Genomic DNA, 11,517 nt, shown 5'->3' with positions numbered 1-11,517 from the left:
CTGAAGATCCCCGGAGCTCACCTCACAGCCCCTGAAGCCTCTGAAGCCCCTGAAGCCCCCAAAACTGCAAGGGACAGAGCACCCAGGTCGAGGCAGCCAGGCCCGGCTCCCGGGCTCAGCATGGTCACTTCAGGCACAGAGGGACCCTGCCAACCACAGACACTCAGGGAGGGGATGTGTCAAGGGGGTCCCTCCCCACCCTGCACCTGGGCAGACTCTACGTCAACAAGCCTGTTTATCAAGAGCTACAGCGACCCTGAGCTGGGGCGAGGGCTCTGCTCTCCAGACCCCAAACCTGCCCGAAGCCCAGCCCCTGGGCCAGCTCCCTTCCCACCTGCCCAGCTTTTCTCTCTCCAAGTCACTATTCCAACAGCACTGTCAGCCACCCTCCCTACAGATGTACCCTCCTCTGGCGGGTGACTGAGGCCTGCACCCTGCAGCTCATCCCTGCCATGCCCCCCCCGCCATGCCCCCCCGCCACAGTGCCCACCACCTCCGTCTCTCCAAATGTCACCTGCCTCTGAGCTCAGCGCCCGCCCCAACCCTGCAGTGACTATTCCCCTAGGAGGGCTGCGGGCCCTGACTGCTAACCTGTCCCCTCTCCACCTCCCTCCCCAGCTAGCGCCCAGTGCCCGAGAGCCCCCAGAAGCTCGGCGGAGAGATGGCCGCGGGTGTGATCTGGCCTCTCTGTGACTTCCGGCTGCCTCTGCCATACCATGGGCCCTTCCTGCCCTCAGACCCGGAGCCCCCAGATTCTTCTGAGGAGGAGGAGGAGGAGGATGGGGAAGAGGAACTGGAGGTCGAGGGGCCAGAGGGCCACAGCCCGGCCCCCCAGAGCTCAGGTTGGGCCCCAGAAGTGGCCCCTCTGGACCCCGGTGGCCCAGAGACGCCGCTGCAGCTCCTGCGGTTCTCTGAGCTCATCAGTGGCGACATCCAGCGGTACTTCGGCCACAAGGACCGGGGGCAGGACCCCGACGCCTGCGACATCTACGCCGATGGCCACACGGCCAGCAACTCAGCCAGGGAGCTCTCCTGCGCCAACCTTGTGCGCCTGGCCCAGGGCGAGGCCCCAGAAAATGAGGCCACTGAGCCCGGGGTCTGCTCCCCTGGGGCCCCCGAGGGGCAGGCGTGCGGGCCGGGCCTCGGTGGGGAAGGGCTGCAGCCGCTGGGACCCCTGGCCGAGCTCTTCGACTACGGGCTGCGGCAGTACTTGGGACCCAGGGCCGCGGCCGGCCGCCGACTCAGGCTGGAGCAGAAGTACGGCCACATCACCCCCATGACCCAAAGGAAGCTTCCCCCCTCCTTCTGGAAGGAGCCGGCACCCAGCCCCCTGGGTCTGCTGCACCCCGGCACGCCTGACTTCAGCGACCTGCTGGCCAGCTGGTCAGCAGAGGCCGGCCCCGAGCTGCTGGGCTGGGGGGGCCAGGCCCTGGAGGGGGTGCAGCTGGCCGAGGCCTAGTGATTGAGCAAGGATCAGCGGGGGTGAGCTGAGGGCAACAAGGGCCCGGACTCTCCTTATTGCTGTCCTGAGAGGAGCCCTCGGGGACCTCCAATCAGGGCAGCCACCAGGGGACAAATCAGCTCAGGTAGGGACTTCCCAGGCCAGGGCAGGGAATGGGCAGGGGCCACCCAAGAGCTCTGCCCACAGGAGGGAGGATGGGGCAGGAGCTGCAGCCTCTTGGAGGCGGTGGGCTCAGGGCGTCTACACGCTGAGTTCCCCTCTGGGCAAGCCACATTTCCTCAAAGACCAGCCCCCAAAGTTCCAGTCAGTGGTGAAGGGCAGCCCTCCACGCTGCCCATCCAATTGGCCCCAGGGTGGCTCTTCCTCGTGGCACCCGCGCAGGTGGCAGGGCCAGCTACCATGGGGGTGACGGCTTTCTTGGAGGGGCAGGAAGGGGGGCACTGTCTGAGTGGCCAAGCTAACGTGCTGTTGGCTCCGGGTGGGGCTCGGGCTGCAGTGCCTGTGGGTGGGAGGCCCTGGGGAGCGGTGGGGTCTGGGGCTCAGCAGCCAGGACAGGGGCAGGGGTTCTGGGAGTCTAGGGAAGGTCCTCTTGGCCACTCCCCCGCCCAGGGCCTCCTGAACCCCTGGAGGGAACTCCAGCCTCAGACAGGCGTGGGGCGGGCATGTTTATTTCTGGCAAAGGAGCAGGGACAAGAGCTAGTGGGCGGGCTTCTAGCCGAGGGGCTTCTCCGAGACTGCCCTTGGCCTCCGCCAGGCCGCCAGCTTTATGAGGACCGCCTTCCACCGCAGCCACCTGCCCAGAGACACGGCTCATGGCCCGGAACCCACCTCCGCCCACTGCCCTCAGGGTCCGCCCAGCCCCGAACTCGGGCCTGGAGGGGGCTCTGGAAGCCGGCTCCCCTCTGCCCACCTCACGGCCTGATACATGCCCCAGTGGTTCATGGGGACCACCTCGTCAGGGGCCACATCCTTGATGAAGAACTGCTGCCTCACCAGGGACATGAGGACCCTCCTGCTGCCTAGCGTCAGGGCCCAGGGGGCCCCCCTCGCTCCACAGGTGCATCACGCTTGACAGCGGAGTGGCCATCTCCTCCGTGCGCTGTGGACACGGGAATCAGACCAGAGGGGCGGGACAGCCAACGGGATTTATCTCCCTCTGGGCTAGCCTGGGCCTTATCTGCCCAGAAACTCTGCTTGGGCCAGACACGCAGACAGACGGCTGGGCAGACCAAAAAGCTACAGGGTGGCCAGGCTGGGGGTGGTGAGGGCAGCTGGAAGTCAGGCTCTGCACAGAGAAAGGCGGCCCACCCACAGGGCCTGGTAAGCCCTGGAGCTTGGGTGGTGGGGGCGGGGGCACGGCCAGGGCCCAGTTCAGGGGCCACCTCTCACCCGCTTGGTTTCTGTATTAAACTTGAGATTCTGAATGGTCTTGTACTGGATGCTGCTTTCCAACTTCATCATTTGGTTCTGAAACTAAACACGGCCCCCATTCGTGGGCACAGATGCAGGAAGTCTGCAGACTCGGGGGAGGCCCCCGCCCTAATCACTCGTGGCAGGAGCCGGCCTCTGACACATGGGTCCTCGCCCCTCAGTGGGAGCCGGTCGCATCACTCAGCCCGATGACAAGGGGGGACCCGGCCAGAACTCAGGGCTGCTCTTTTCACTAGCTGCTGATGCACCTCAGCATCTGGGGGCTCCAGACAGAAGCCCCCACTTGGTACTTCCAGAGGCTGATATGTGCAGAGCCGCCCAGCAGGATGGCTGGTTCCATGCGCCTCGCCCCCCACATTCCCAGGGGGGTGTCCTGGATCTGAGCCTCCCTGGGTCGGGGGAGGTCTGCCCCTGTCTGAGCCAGCCCCCCACCGCCCCCCACCGAGTGTGCCAAGCCCAGGGGCCCAGGGGTACCGTGGCCAGCTTGCCCTGGATCTCGGCGATCTTCCGCCCGGGGTTGCCCTCTCTGAGCAGCTGCACAGAGGACGGCAGAGCAGCCAGCTCCTGCCTCACGGCCTCGCCCTCGAGCTCTCTGTGAGCACAGGAGGCCGGGGCTGACGGGCTCTGGCGGGCATCTGGGGGGTGGGGCAGCTGGAGGGAGGAGGCCCTGGGCAGAGCATAGGGTGCTCGGCACTGCCGCCCCACCAGTGGGCACTGGGGGGTCCCCAGCAGGTGATAGAGTGAAAGGCTGCCCCCAGCAGGGGCCAAACCCAAAGCTGGGCCAGGCCTGGGGTGGGGAGGGGTCGGGACTGCCACAGGTGCAGGGGCTTGGGGAGGATGGACCACTGTCAGGAAGCCCTGTGATGCAGCAGGGTCATTCTGAGACAGCTGTGCCCTCCTGCAGTGGGACCAGCCCACTCCCTGAAGGTCCTGCCAGGCTATGACAGGGAGCCGGGGGCCTCACCTGGCTTTGGCCTCGGCAGGGATCTTGAAGTCTGAGTCACTCTTGTGAAGGATGCACGTGTCGGCGATGGCCTCTATCTGAAACGCAGAGCCGGCGGGCGGCTCAGGGTGGGCACAGCGGGGAGGGGGAGGCCAGCCCAGCCCTCACCCACCTGCCGGGGCAGGCTGTCCACTCTCTGCTGCACCTCCCGTAGGTGCGCCTCGGCCTCCTCTCGACACCGGGCCAGGCCTTCCCGCCATCGCTGCTCTGCAACTCCCCACTCACTCTGTGCCTGGGGCGCAGACACCAGTGAGGGCTGGAACCCGCCCAGAGAGGGTGGACAGTTCGACTGACTGGCTCCACTGGAGCCATAGTCAGACCTGAGACGGCGAGTCCCACGCAGCAGAGCTCCTGGAGGGCACAGGGCCCCTGCCTCAACTCAGAGCATGTCCACACTGACCGGACACAGCCCGGGTGGCCTGGCCTGGCACAGTCTGGGTGCCCCAGTCCTCCCAGGCAGGGCCACCAGGCTAAGCAGAGCCACATCCCTAAGAAGGCCTGGCTTCGCTCCCTCCCCTGAGCCAGACCCAGCTGCCTGTGAGTCGGCAGCGACAGAGAACAGGCAGCTGGCCTAGAAGCACAGGATGGGGGACCCAGCCCCGCTGCCAAAGGGTGTATACCTGTGTTCACGGCAGCACTAAGGGCTTCAGAAGGACACCAGCTCAGTGTCATCAGCTGACAAATGAATAAGCTATGATCCATCCACACAGTGAAATGTGACAGCCATAAAAAGGAAAGGAGCACTGACACATGCCACAGAGTGGATGAACCTCAAACATGGAACATTCAGCGAGAGAAGCTCACAAAAGGCCACAGAGCATTTGATTCCATTTATACGAAATGTCCAGAGCAGGCAAATCCAGAGAGACGGAAAGCAGACCAGTGTTTGCCAGGGGCTGGGGGAGGGGTTGTGACCTCTAATGCACGGGGTTTCCTTTTCGGGGATGGAAAAGTTCTAAAAGTGATTGTGGTGGTGGCTGTACAACTCTGAATAGACAAAGAACCACGGAAGTACACACTTTGAAAGGGGGAATTGTCTGGTGGGTGCACTGAACCTCAATAAAGCTGTTAGAAAAAGAGCAAAAAGAACCCAAAGGTGTAGGCTGCTTTGCTGGTCACTCAGTGGAGCCCCCGTGTGGTTGGGGCCCTGGGCCTTGTGGACAGCTGTTGGGTGGGTTGGGACCTGCCGCCCTGAGGGGCAGCAGGACCCCTCCCACCTAGGTGCGCCTTCCCCGGGCTGCTCTGTGCACTCACCTCGCACAGCCTCAGGCTCAGCGTCTGCTCCTGCAGGTCCAGCCTCCAGCTCAGGGCCAGGAAGTGGTCACTCATGTCCTTCACCTGCCTGACCAGCTCAGCCATGGACACCTCCAGGGCCTGGCTCTTCTCTCAGAGCTGTGGGAGGCTGGGCTGAGTGTACTGCCTGCATAAGCAGGGAACCCTGCAGGCCCGGCCCTGGCCCTGCCGTCTCACCAGCTCCAGGGCACTGTACATCTCCTGCTGGGCCAGCTCGCTGGCCAGCTGCATGGTCTCCAGGTTCTCCTGCAGGTAGGTAGCCAGCTCCCCGGCCCGGCTGTTCTCCAACTTCCCTTTAGCATCCCTAGGGGTGGGTGCCACTGAGAGAGACTGTCCCTCAGCCAAGGCTGGCCCACCCCTTGGCATTGTGCCAGGGCAGCGAGCCCGGCTACTGGCTTCAGAACCTTCCAGGTGGCCCCAGGGAGAGGATGAGGGTCATCACAGGGACCACCGAGACAGGGCTGAGTCCACCGCTGCCACTCAGAGTTCCCCCGCGAGGGACAGGCTGGGGGAGGGATGGGAGCCCCCCACTAAAGGGCAGCTTCTCTGCCCCAGGGCACCCTGCTGGGCCTCGAGCCAGGCTCAGGACGTTGGGGTCAGGGGAGCAGGGCCGTTCCCACCTGCCCCACCTGAGGCCCCGCTCGGACACCCACCAGGCCTTCTGCTCGGCCAGCAGGATGTGGCTCAGCGATGCTTGGTTCTGACGCACGAACTCGGTCAGCTGGACCACGGCCTTGTCCAGGCCCCGACACTGCTCCAGGAGGTGGCACTCTTCCTGCTGCCGGGCAGAGGCAACCTGAGACCTGCCCAGCTCCAGCCGGGGCCCCGCCTGTGCTGGTGCCCACTGTGCCACCCACCTGCCTCTGCCCCTGCAGGGCCCACGTGCACTCTGCGTCCAGCTCCTGGAGTTGCTGCCACTGGCTCTCCAGCTCCTCCCATAGGCCGCTCTCTGGTGGCAGCCGTGCGCTCTCTGAGGCCTTCATTCTCTGTGGGGAGACCCCGCCCGCCATGAGCTGGGGAGAGGGGGACTGGATGGCCTGCCGCCGGCAGGCACTCACCTTCTCCAGGGCCAGAAAACTCTTCTGCAGGAAGCTGCATAGCTTGGCCTCCCTCTTGAGAAAGCGGAGGCTCATCTCCTCCCTGAGCTTGGTCATCTGGGCCTGTGGAGTGGGGGCCACATGGTCACCGTGCACCTCCCCAAGGGCGTCCCCCTTGCCCATCCCCATACCCATAGCGCCATCAGGGACTTGCTGTTCTCCTGCCCAACCATCTCTGTCGGAGGGGACCCTGGTCCTGTGTGCCCTGCAGGGGTGGGCCTGTCACACCCTCCTCAGGAAGGAAGGCAGGGCAGGCAGGGGCCACATGTCCCAGAGAGCCAGGCGCAAGGGCTGTGAAGGGTCTGAAGGCCACGCTCCACGGGCCCAGGACACACATGGTCCTCACAGTGACTGCCAGACCCCACCAGGGGAGGCGGCAGAGCAGCCATCGGATCATACCCCTGCCAGGAGCCCCGGGCAAGGAGGCTGAGTGTACATGTGAGCACACACTCACACATGTACACACACTCATGCACATGTGCACATCCCCGTTCACACGTGTGCACACACACACTGTCTGCCCTCGTCCTCCAGGCCCAGGGTGGGACCCCTTCTCTCTTCTCCCTCCATCAGCTCCTTTCCTGCTGCACTGAGGGTCTGGATGCAGGAGACGGGGGTCTAGGCCCACAGGCACAAGGCACCCTCTCCACGGCCACAAGTCCTTCTAGGGCCAGGAGGGCTGCCCACAGCCCAGAGCAGGTGTGCCCTGAGCCCCCACCAGCCTCCCTGTCCCATGCAGGGTGACCCAGAGCAGGGCTTGGCTGTTTCTATAAAGAACCAGAAGGCAGGGCTTCCCTGGTGGCGCAGTGGTTGAGAGTCCGCCTGCCGATGCAGGGGACACGGGTTCGTGCCCCGATCTGGGAAGATCCCACATGCCGCGGAGCGGCTAGGCCTCTGAGCCATGGCCGTTGAGCCTGTGCGTCCGGAGCCTGTGCTCCGCAATGGGAGAGGCCACAACAGTGAGAGGCCCGTGTACCGCCAAAAAAACCCCCCAAAAACAGAAGGCAGACGTTTGGCGTTTATGGGCCACAGTGTCTCTGTCCTAACCCCTCAGCTTTGTGGTTCCAGCACAAAAGTAGCCGTGGGCAACAATAAACGAATGGCCATGTGCCGATAAAACTTTATTCACAAAACCAGACAGCAGTGGCAGGGCACTGACCCCAGCCCCATGGCACACTTGGGGAGATGCGTGCCAGCCAGGCATCGGGGATCCCGGGCCCCGATGCCGCCTGGGGCTCCTGCCTCTCAGTGGAGCCAAGGCACCAGCTTCCCACAGGGCAGCGGGAGGGGCACGCATGGAGCTGGGCAGCTGAGCTATGAGGGCAGCAGCTGGGGACGCGGCACAGTCCCTGGTCTCTATTTGCAGAGCTGAAGAGGCTGGGTCCAGAGGCGCCCCACCCCGGCCCCTGCCCCACCTTCTAGGCCACACGCACCAGCCGGGAGCAGGGCCACCGGAAGATGCGTCTTCAGGAAGGGACTTCCACTTTGCACGGAGGGAAGCATTGAAGCTGGAAATGGCCGAGGAAGGGGCCTCGGGCTATGAGATTCTACTTCTTGGTCTGGGTGCTGATCACATGGGGAAGGGGAGGTGGGGGAGCAGTGGCCACAACAGCACTCGTGCTAATGATGGACTTTCTGTGATGGAGGACACACTCCACCTCAGCACAGCCAAATCGACAGCCACCAGCCACAGGTAGCCACAGTGCACTGCAATGTGGCTCCTGTGACCAAGGAACTGAGTTTTAAATTGCAACAGAGCCACCCGTGGCCAATGGCCACCGTAGTGGACAGTGTAGGACTTGGGGGTTGGCCACCAGGTCCAAACATGTGAACGGAACCAAAAGGAGAGCTGGGGTGAAGGAAGACCCCAGCAGTGGAGAAGATGTGGGATGGGGAGTTGGGGGTCTCCTGCACAGACTGCCTTGTTGGCAGCTTGCTGGCTGCTGATGCCAGAGCCCTGCCTGGATCTGCCCCTGGCCTCCCAGGTACCTGCATCCTGGCCACCTCATGGTCCACCCTCTGGCTGGCCTCCTCCTGGCTCTTCTGCAGGGCTCCACAGGCCACCTTCCGGTCCCGTTCCTCCTGCTTCAGCTTCTCGGTCAGCTCAGACAACCTAGGGGCAACGGCTGCAGGTCACAGCACCCCAGTCGGCCAGAGGCCTGATGGGGAGCCTCAGGGAGGCTGGTGGGGCCCTGGACATCAAATCCTTTTCAGGCCAGGCCTGCATCCGGGGGGCCCAGGCTGACCTAGCAGGAGGTCCAACCCTGCCCGGGTAAACACACAGAGAGGCCAGAAGCCCACTCTGTATCTCCACCTGGGACAGAGAGAGCTAGAATCCCCGTGAGCGTAACTGATGGGGAAGGGGAAGAGGTGGGGACCCTGGGCTGGAGGGTCACCTGCCCTCCTTGATGACTCCCACACAACCCCTCGGTGGGTCCAGAGTCAGCCTCCTGAGGGGCCCACCAAAGGCTGGCCTCCTGCTCGGCGCCCTTCCGCTCAGAGTCCTGGAGTGCCTGCTTCCTCCTGATCTGGGTCAGGGCCTCCCGGACCTCCACCAGCCTGGCACACAAGAGCTGCTTCTGCCTGGGGCCTGCCCTGCCACCTCCTGGCAGCCAGGAGCAGGCTGGGCAGCCTTTGGGGTGGGGGTTCAGCCAAGGGGCCCAGCAGCAAGCCTTCTGCCCCTTTCCCAAGCTCCACAGGCTGCCGGGCTCCAGCAACCTGACCTTCTGGAGTTGGGCCGTGGATGTGTTTGCTTACCTGAGCAAGATACCAAATTGGAGACAACAAAAGCCAGGGGCTGATGCCCAGACTGGCCTGGCAGCAGCCGCTGCTTCCCCAAAGCCCCCCTCCCTCCTGTTAAGCCTGCTTCAAGGGTGCAGGGGTACCTCTTGTCCAGGGCCTGCATCTGGTTCTGGTTCTGCAGGCTGGGGAACTGCAAGGTGGAGGGGTGAGCTGAGTGCAGGCCAGGGGCCCTCCCAGCTCGACCAGCACGGACATGGGGGCCCACGGAGTGGGACCCGAGGCCCTGGCCTGAGCAGCAGGGGCTGAGTGGGGCTCAGGGTCCAGGAAACAGCTGCCCTGACACCCGGGGATGTCGCCTCCCAGCTGACGCATCCCACCTGGAGAGCCTCCTTCTCGGGGGCCTGAGCCGCCTGCTGAAGCCTCTTCAGCTCTGAGTCCTGCAGCTGCAAGCAGGTGTGGACCTGCAGCAGCTCCTGCAGCAGGCTCAGCGTGGTACGCTCACAGCAGGCCTTGTGTCCCTGCAGCGACACCACCTCGTGCAGGTTGGCCACCCTGGTGGGGTGAGGAGCGGGCTGTGTTGGCTGCGTGTGCGGGGCACTGACTAGGTGGCTCCCCCGCCCCTGGTCTCTAAGGGGCTTACCAGTGCTCCAGCTGCTTCCAGTGCTTGGGGGTGTCCCGCTCTGGGACAGAAGCGGTGGACGGCAGGCAGCTGGACTCATACCTCTCCGAGCTCTCCTCCAGACTCAAGGGCTCGGAGCTGGCCAGCCCGTCCTCCAGGAGGAGTTCCAGGTCCTCCGGGGTGATGGTGCCCGGCTGGGAGGGTGGCGAGGTCCCTAACGAGAGGTTGCTGTCTGACGGCTCTACAAGAAGGTACCTTGGGGTTTGCCTTTAGAGCCAACGGGGGGAGATGCTCGCAAATGGAGCCCAGGATAACAGGGATCCAAAACCTTGCTGAGTGCGCCCACTGAGCTCACCGTGGCTCATCCCGCTGGGTCCCACAGCAAGGCCCAGCTCTCACTGTCCATGTAGGAAGCTCAGCCTCAGAAAAGTCCAGGGCCCCACCTGAGGACACACAGCATTGGGCAGCAGGAATGGGACAGTGCCTGCCTGGCCAGCTTCAGATGGAGCGCCTGGGCTCTGAGGAGAGCTGGGGGTCAGGAAGCAAAGCCGTCCCATGTGGCCCAGACCCTCGTGCAGGCTCTTGCCTGGTGGTCTTCCCAGCTCCGCTTCAACTCACCTGATATAGCTTTACCAACAGCCCTGCCTGTGGTTTTGGCCGTTGCCAAGAAGCCCTGGGCCTAGCACCCCACGGCTGCCCACAGCTGGACCCCAGGGCGGTTGCAGGAGGGGGATAGGGGAAGGCGGAGAGAGGCAGGAAAAGTCAGAGCTGAAGGCTCTGGGATCCAGGGGGAGCACGTGAGGTGTGGAGTGGTAGCTCTGCCCTCACATCTCTCCTTCCAAGACAAAACCAAGGTAGGCAGGGCAGCGGGGGCTCTTCTGGAACCTTCTTTTTCTCACCAGAACCTCCTGACTTCACAGCCCAACTGCCGGTGGAACCTGAGCCCTCAGCTTTCCCATTCCGTCAAGGCCTCCCCAACTGCCCGTTTTTAGAAGGATCTGAGCGGGTACCACTTGGCCAGCCAGCAGGGATGGCTGCTGGCCTGACACGGGCAGGAACCCCCTGGCCTGGGCAGGAAGGGAGGGAGGCCCAGGAGCAATCACTGGCCCTCTGGTCAGAGAACCCGAGCAGGGAAGCTGGAGCCCAGGACCTGCTGAACACAGCCAGCCCAACAACCAGGCCGAGGGCACAGGGTGCCACAGGGGGACATGGCCAGAGCAGAGCCACCAAGAAAGGGTGCCGGCCACAGAGCAGTTGCACTGGTGATTTGAGCAACCTCAGTGAGAGAGACAGGTGGAGTGAATTTTATTTAACCCAGTGTAACTACAATATCACCCCCTTAACACATAACCAACACCTGAGCAGCTGAGAACACAGTGCCTGCGCTCTCCCTACACCGGGTCCTGAAGCCGGGTGCGCTGTGGCCAGTCTTGCTTCAGGCCAGCACTGACACTCAGGTGCCTCACCCCACCCAGGTGGCCCTGCTCTCTACTGTTGCCCAGACCCGCCCACGAGGGCTGTTGGGGGGCTTCCCTGTGACAAGGTCAGTGTCTCAGAGGCAACCCCTTGCCCAGGAAACCCAACGCCCCGCAGCCACACCACACACCTTGGAGCCCAGCGGGTCTGCGTGCTGACGGGGCGGCCCGTGTTTTGGGTGCACCTGAGCTTGCAGACAAGGACAGTGGCCAGGATGCAAGGAGAGGGAAAGAGTGCCTTCCCCGAGGGCTCTGCAGCGGCCCCAGGAGCAATGGGGACAAGGATGCAGTGGCCAGGGGCCTCCCTTCCATGGGCGTGGGGCGGCCCCAGGTGCTTCCCCACTTGTGGGTCTCTGAGCCTCTCGCCTGCATCTCTCTCGGCGGTGTCCCCGCTG

At 63.9% G+C, this 11,517-nt stretch overlaps 2 protein-coding genes across 2 annotated transcripts; one reads left to right on the top strand and one right to left on the bottom strand.

Annotated features, from left to right (window-relative positions):
• Window positions 1-661: 661 nt before the first annotated feature.
• PERCC1 (proline and glutamate rich with coiled coil 1) lies at window positions 662-1,459 on the top strand (the record flags this gene model as incomplete). Its single annotated transcript, XM_082669837.1, has 1 exon — window positions 662-1,459. The coding sequence occupies one exon, from the start codon at window positions 662-664 to the stop codon at window positions 1,457-1,459; it is 798 nt and encodes a 265-aa protein (XP_082525963.1).
• Window positions 1,460-2,173: 714 nt separating this feature from the next.
• On the bottom strand, window positions 2,174-10,012 carry CCDC154 (coiled-coil domain containing 154; the record flags this gene model as incomplete). The annotated part of the gene is given in 19 exon segments (XM_082670698.1): window positions 2,174-2,255; window positions 2,373-2,500; window positions 2,502-2,561; window positions 2,852-2,935; window positions 3,368-3,485; window positions 3,858-3,934; window positions 4,009-4,128; window positions 5,151-5,282; window positions 5,286-5,288; window positions 5,367-5,493; window positions 5,843-5,967; window positions 6,047-6,175; window positions 6,248-6,349; window positions 8,276-8,399; window positions 8,750-8,845; window positions 9,172-9,218; window positions 9,406-9,580; window positions 9,669-9,888; window positions 10,003-10,012. Coding segments are annotated over 19 exon segments (1,959 nt in total).
• Window positions 10,013-11,517: the final 1,505 nt, after the last annotated feature.

The sequence above is a fragment of the Grampus griseus genome (genome assembly GCF_964374135.1).
Source record: "Grampus griseus genome assembly, chromosome: 14".
Classification (NCBI taxonomy): Eukaryota; Metazoa; Chordata; class Mammalia; order Artiodactyla; family Delphinidae; genus Grampus; species Grampus griseus.
Note: the sequence above shows the minus strand (reverse complement) of the source record. Positions and strands in the feature narration are given on the sequence as shown.